Here is a 7,177-nt window from a genome sequence, read left to right as displayed (position 1 = left end):
CCACCACCGCCCAGCCATCAGAGGATAACTTTTGGAAGTGTGTTCTCTCCTTCCACCATGTGCTGGAACTCAGGTCATCAGGCTTGGTAGCAAAGCTCCATAAACTACCGAGTTTCCTCACAGGCCTTGTCCTGAAGGAATCTTGCAGCTGTCCTCCTTCCCTGTTCCATACCCCACCCCCAGCCCCAGGACTGCCATGTCTCGTTGAGGTTACTGCCTTCTGTGTGTTAGAGGATGGGTTTGGTGAAGGGATTTCCCATCTCAGCCGAGAGCAGCGTGGAGGAGGGCTTCCTGCCCTTGCTCATTGAAGAGCCACATAGCATGTGTTTAGGTGCTGAGATACGCCTTCTATCCCTGTGTTTTCAAACCCTCTTGCTGTGGTGTGGAAGGCTTTCGGTGAACAGGCATTTCCACATCTGTCCCCGGCTTTACTGCTCTCAGTTCCATTTGCCTCTTTTTTTAAAAAAAATTACTTCATATTTTAAAATGTTCATTTTAATTTAAGTTTTGCAGTTTGAACCTGGATCTCATGTATGTTAGGCAAGCGCTCTCAGCCCTGAGCTCCTTTCCCCACCCTCTTTCTATGACTGCGTTTTACATTTTGAGACTAGTCCTTGAACTTAACTGTGGCCCGGAAAGCCTTTAACTCTTGATCTGCGTCAGTCTCAACATGGCTAGGTTAGCAGGCTCCGCTTGGCCTAGGTTTTCTGAGGGACTCTTTGCTTTCATTTGATGTCTGCCCACTGCTGATCTCAGCGCGTGAAGAAGGGCTTCCTTCTCCTTCCTTTCTCTGCTGAGTTGGGGGAGAGTGTGTAATCTCTTAAGCAATTGCTATGTCCGCTGGCTTGGCCCTTTCATTTGGTTGGGAGACCTTTGACCTCTGATTTGACTCCTGTGTTGGGCGAAGGTTTATCTGCTTCTCTCAGAATCATCTTGGAAGGTGGCATCAGTAGGAGTCTTCCTGTGTCATCTTGGGTATTCAGATGTGTGCCCCGTTGTCCCTAACATCATTTTGCAACCTTTATCCTGTGAAGCCAAGGGGACTGTCCTCTGGAATCTTCAGTGTCATAGTGAGCTCTCCTCCCTGGTTGATTTGCTTGCCACATGAGTGCTTGTTGCTGTGCCCTTTTCAAACCATCAGCTTCTGGTGCTGGGCTTTTCCTTGGCACTCTCACACAGCCTAATCCTCATTGTCTCTAGTCTGCTGCCAGCTTCCAGCTCAGCTAGAGCCTACGGTTGAGAGCCACTGTTCTGGTCTCTGCCTCCCCAGCATTGGGATTCCAAGTGTGCATCACACATCCAGGTTTTCATGTAGGTGCTGGGGGCTAGAAGCCCTCATGCTTTCAAAGAAAACACTCATGAGGTCATCTCCCCAGCAAGAGCATTTTGTTGAATTGCCTCCTACTAAGATTTTTTTTTCAGCTTTCCCTCTGCCATTGGTCTCTAACTTCATTTATGGCATGCATTCTATTAAATGAATATCTTCATCTTACTAAAACTTGGGTCTTGTGGCCTTGCATTAGGCTTGCTCTGGATTGTTCTATGTACTACTCCAGGCCAACCAGGGCAATGCAGTGAGATCCTGCCTCATAAAACTATCCTTGAGCTCCTGTTCCCTCTGCTTCATTTCCCTGGGGCTGGATCCCAGGTATGTACCCATCCTTCTCATCCTTTATTCTTGCAGTGGAGCCTGGGTTATTGACTTGAGATAATTCTTTTTCACAAGAACACTGGATCCTACATACACATCTTTCTCCAAACTTGGCCTTCTTAGATAAGCTGTGTCCAGTTCAATGTGTTTTCTGATTTCCTCAACTTTCTTTGAACAGTATATTTAGTGTGTGTTGTTACATTTCCAAGTAACCAGATCTTTGCTCTTGGCTTGCTTTGGTTGTCTGCTCAGTTCTGAAGTGCTCTGTGGACAGTGGGTTTCCTTTCTGGCCCCTGAAGCTGGCTACTATGCTTCAGGCCCCTGGAGCACAGTTTTGAAAACTTGCTCCATTGTTATTGGGTGGCATAGTTGGTGTATTGTGTATTCAGCTGGATCTACGGCTTGATGGCTTGTCCAAGACCCCCGTGTCCCCAGTCCTCTCCCTGTCACATTAGCACTCTTGCCTTTTTATCATTCCGAAGACTCTTGAGGTCATTTTTCTTTTTCTCAGTTTCACCTCTAGCCTCTGGTCACTGTCTGTGGTTAACCAGGGCCCTGAGATTTCTTATTGGCTTCTAGCCAAGCCGTGGGATCAGCCAAGACCCACTGGCTTGAGTTCTTGTGCTTCAACAAGTACTACCCACTGCCGCCCACCCTGCACCCTTGGGATCAGCACCACAGCCATAACCTTCCCTTGGAGTCGGGCTGTATTGGCATCTGATCATGTCATGATCTCCTCGCAGGTTGAAGGTGGAGGAGCTGGAAAGTGAGCGGAGTCGCCTGGAACAGGAAAAGCAGGCGCTGGAGATGCAGATGGAGAGGCTTACCCTACAGGTAGGTGATGGGATGGCCAGAGAGATGTGCTCTGTGGAACCTTTACTCCTCCCAGCTTCCGTGAATGAAACCCGGACTTCCTGTCCGTCTATCCTTACCTGACTGAGACGCGCCACTCATCAGGATCATTGTCCATGTCCAAGGCCCTCCTCATGCCCTTGGTCTTTCTGCTTTTCTGTTCTCTCTGGTGCTGTCACCCATCGCTCCCATCTCCCTGTGGCCATGACCTTCACTGTTGTCTGCTTTGGGCTGTTTCTTTTTAGTTTTCTTCCTCCTGATCACACTGCTCATGGCAAGAAGCCCACAGGTTAGAGAGTGCCCGGCTTCTAGACAGGCCATTGATTTTTACCTTGGCACCTATTAGAGGCAATCAAATCGTGTCCCTATTACCAATCTCGGTGATGGGAGAGGTGACAGCTTTGATGAAGTGAGGTGTTCTGAACCTTGGCTGTACTCAAGCCCAGCCCTAGGACCTGTCATCCTGTTCTGTTCTAATTGGGCCACTGTCCTGGGCCGAGGGCTGCTGGAGGGTGAATCAAGGCTACCTGGCTGCAGAATTGTGTCAGGATGGGGTGATAAATGGCTTTCGGTGCAGCTAGCTGAGACTTCAGGGACAGCACAACTAGAGGAAATGCCAGCGTTCTGTGCCTCGTGTGGATGACATGAGTGGGATTTGCAAGCTCTCCATCCCGCAGGACCACAAGCGTGTGTTCCCGGTACTGCTCAGACCTGGAGTGCAGATCCCTGCTGGGAGCCAGGTGCTATTGGGCCAAGTCCACACCTGCTGTGTGGGGAGCAGTGCAAGTTGGCCGGCACTGAGTGCAAGCATGAGCCACGCCCACAGCTTTCATTCGGCAGCGAGACAGACTGAGTCTCTGACCCTGGAGCACAATGCCCACATCATGATGTGATCGCCAGAAGCCCAGGGATAGTGTACCCAGTGACATGGAAGCCTGAGGTGGCAAATAGGCAGCTGTGGCTTCAGCCCTCACAGTGGTAGAAATTTCTAGACAGTCCCACAGCCTCCGCCACTGCCGCCTCTCCAGACTGTGCTTATAAAGGAGGCTTTCCAGAGCCAGACTATCCCATAGGCTTTCCCCACTTGCTCTTGAGCCAGGGTTGCTTGCTGTCCTTCAGGTACACTCTGTATCCAGAGCTAGAGGTTATAGCAGGGTACCCCAACTCCTGACACATCCCAAACCACCTTCTCCCCTAGCAGTGCTGGATCTCAGCTGGACTTCACAGATGGGCACGTATCAGGAAGATCAGGTGATGGCCAGAATGCCAGCTCTTCATCCTCATCCTATGCCACTCACACTGAAGGTCTCCCCAGGCGAGGTAGTGCTGTCTGTTTTATTAGCAAAGACAAAAGCCATTTACTCAACCTTTTTGATCCTGAGAGTTAGACTGAGTTCCACATTCCCCTCTGCACACCACACCAGGTCATTGTACTCAGCTTAAGGGCCCCATGCTAACTAAACGTGGCCATGGCTGCTTCAGACTGGGTCTGCTCTGTGTATCCCAGCTGTTGTCACACCTGGGCAGGGAGGGGTTTGTACCCAGGACTAAACTGGTCCTGCAAGGTGGCATTGGTCACCTATGGTAATATCAAAATTGGTTTCTCACTGCTCATCCAGCGTGTGCAGGAGTGCTTGTCTGAGCAGCCTGTACGTAACACTGGCTGGCAGGGTGGTGGCAAGTCCTTCTTAGCGCACGGGGATGGAGGCTGGAACATAAGAGACTGGGCCTGGGGGAAAGGCTAACAGGCCCGGGTTTCTCAGGAGTGGCCCAGAAGCTGTTCTCTTGAGTCCATAGGTGACTTGGACAAGTGGAAAGAGGGCTCCCCTCTCCCGCAACACACACAGTGGGTGGGCTTGGGCTTGTTGATTTCCCATCTGAGCCCCTGCATTTTCTTTATAGGGCTGGGGTGATGAGGATTCTTGAGGAAATCCTGTGCTAGAGCCCCGCCCACCACGCCCCATCCCTTCTCAGCAAGCACTCTGTCACTTTCTCATCAAGGGCAAAGACCTTGTTCCCACTATATGTTGGTCCTGAACCTGGGCCACTCGGGCACCAGGGAAAAAACATGCATCCTGGGGCTTCTCCCAGTGGCCCGGCCATAGCTCTCGATGACAGCCCCTTTGACACCCAGGTCCCCTATGCCACTCTAATGGGGCTGCTTGGGCCCAGAACCCTGAAGAGCTTGGCCAGCCTTTGACTTCCTCAAGCCTTACCCATGTGCTCAGTATGCAGGCGGCTTCCTGCTCTCCCTCTCTCCTCCTCGCTCCTTCCCTCCAGAGGAGAAGAGTGGCTTCAAGTTGGCGCTTCAAGGAAGATTGATTAAAATCAGCTGCGGTTCATCTTAATTGGGAACATATGCTCGGAGAGGGAGCTCAACTAGTTAGAATTTTTTGTAATTAGTTCACAGCTGGTTGGCGAGGAAGCAAAACTCTGGTGACCACTTAGAGCTGGGTGTGTGGGCGTGCCTGGGGGCTCAGTGGATGGGTCATCACAGTGGCTACGTGTGGACTGGCCAAGTTGACTCCATCCTTCCTGGGTCTCCTGAGTCACCGGCTGTTTGCACACTGACCAGGGTGACCTGCATGCACTACTACTGTAGCTAGGGGGTGGCCATGGGATTCTAGGGTCTACTTGCCTAATGGGATCTCTTACCTTGACTGGCTGGATAGCAAACTTATGATTCACAGACAGCCTTGTCAAAGCTTCAGGGAGGCTAGACACAATGGCGTAGGCCTGTATTCTCAGCACTGAGGAGGCCGAGAAGTAGGCTTTTATGTTTCAGAGCCTGGACTACAAACTGAGATTCTGTGTGGAAAGGGGGAAGGAAAGGCAAAAAATTTGCAGGAAGGTCTCACTTAGAGATGGGGAAACTGAGGCTGGTACAGATACAGAGATCTGAAGTCTCTGTCCCCTACGCTCCTTGTATATCCCCAAAGAGCAGGAACAGCTACTTTATCACTGAGGCTCATGCTCCCCACAATGTTCCCATAAAGGCCTCCACACATGTGCTTCTGATGAACTGGGTCAGGATATTGTTTGGGGTCACCAAGGATAGGCCTCTCAGGGGCTCTGACCACCCTGGGGCTCAGAGGAGCCTGTCCACAAAAACTGCCTTGGCCCTGGCCTCCCAGCAGGGCATGTCATATCCCTGCCTAGTGACAAGTGAAACATGCAGTGGCGACCCAGCCTTGGGACTTGGTCATGCCTCCTGGGTCCCGCATCCTAGGCAGTAAGGGTGGGCCTCCATGGAAGCTGTTCCTTGCTGCTTCTCTCTAGTGCTTTACTGTGAGCATTTTCAAGTTAAAGAACTTGAAAGAATTTTTACAGTGAATGCCCACTTATCCACCACCTACATCCTGCCGGGAACGGCACACTTGTGGCTGTATGACATTCCTACCCATCCCTCTGCCATCCATCAGTCCATTTTATTCTTTTGATGCATTTGAAACTAAATTGCAGACATCTGTACACTTCCTCTAAGCACTCGAGCATGCATGTAATTAAGCGAATTCATCTCTGGAATCTGACGCCCCGGCCCCCGCCGTCCTACAGTATCGCTTCATCTTGGAGCTGAGCTCCTCCCTCCACCAGTGAGGCTGTGCCAGTCGACCCCAGAGCCAGGCCTTTGAGATGACCATCCTCCATAGATCCCTTCCAGTTCAGCCTGGCATAGACCTCCCGCAGTCAGGGGAGGCTGGGCTGGTGTCCATGCTACCTTGTAGTCCTCCTAAAGTGCTTCTCAGAACAGAGCCCAGACGGCTGCCCAGTGACATTTAAAATCAGTATATCTTTTTTGGAAATGGAGTGGGCAGAAAATTGCTGGGTTTCCTGGGAGCGGAAAGCTCTCTGTGCCTGCAGACGTCCCTGCTCCTGTCTGCGTCACAGGCAGCAGTGCGGTTAGGGTGCCCAGCCTCACCTCTTCCTGTGCCCGCACCTGCCTCACATCCACCTTCCCCTGCAGCATCCTGGGATTTGCTGAACGTATGGCCCTCTCTCTGCCTTTCTGCTGCTCCAGTGGCTCATGTCAGTAGCACCCATCCAGAGCCTCCTGCCCAAGTCAAGGACAGCATCCCAAGCCCTCACCTGTCCCACCTCATCCTATCCTCCCAGGCTTGATCTTTGACTGGTTGCTGACCCAGGCATCTGGCTTCTGGGTGGCTCACTGCACACACTTCTGCAATGTCAGGGTATCACCATGAAACACCCATGTTAGGCAAGGCCCTAAGATACCCTATGGAAGAACTAGCATTGTCTAGATCCTTGATTTCCAGGCTGTGCCAGCACTGGTCTCTCATGCCCCACAGCCCCAACCTGAGTGCTGAGTGACACTGAGGAGGTGGCATCACTGCTCCCTGTGCAAAGGCCATGAAAGGCCATGGCATGCCACAGGGCAAGAAGTGGCATACCAGCATTCAGACATCAGAGCAGAGATTTGAGGTTTCCTGTAGGAGCATCCCTGCCTGTCAGTCCACATCAGCCCAGTTCTTTCCTAAGGACCTGGAATGTCTCCGAGGCCCACAGAGCACTGAACTTCTCAGTGTTGCCTAGGCTACAGGGTCCAAGTCAGAATCCCCTCTTGCCACTGTCTTGAATCCATTCACTCTGCCTAGCCTAGCCAATGCCAGCACTCCCATCCTGCTCAGCCTAGCCAATGCCAGCACTCCCATCCTG

At 51.7% G+C, this 7,177-nt stretch overlaps 1 protein-coding gene across 1 annotated transcript in view; it reads left to right on the top strand.

The window, feature by feature from the left end:
- Positions 1-7,177, top strand: part of Mad1l1 (mitotic arrest deficient 1 like 1) — a 257,163-nt gene that overhangs the window by 152,360 nt on the left and 97,626 nt on the right. The window contains exon 7 of the mRNA XM_013353749.2: positions 2,395-2,485. Coding sequence (XP_013209203.2) covers positions 2,395-2,485 — 91 coding nt within the window. The remainder of the gene's footprint in view (positions 1-2,394; positions 2,486-7,177) is intronic.

The sequence above is a fragment of the Microtus ochrogaster genome, unplaced genomic scaffold, assembly GCF_000317375.1.
Source record: "Microtus ochrogaster isolate Prairie Vole_2 unplaced genomic scaffold, MicOch1.0 UNK16, whole genome shotgun sequence".
NCBI classification, from domain to species: domain Eukaryota; kingdom Metazoa; phylum Chordata; class Mammalia; order Rodentia; family Cricetidae; genus Microtus; species Microtus ochrogaster.
Note: the sequence above shows the minus strand (reverse complement) of the source record. Positions and strands in the feature narration are given on the sequence as shown.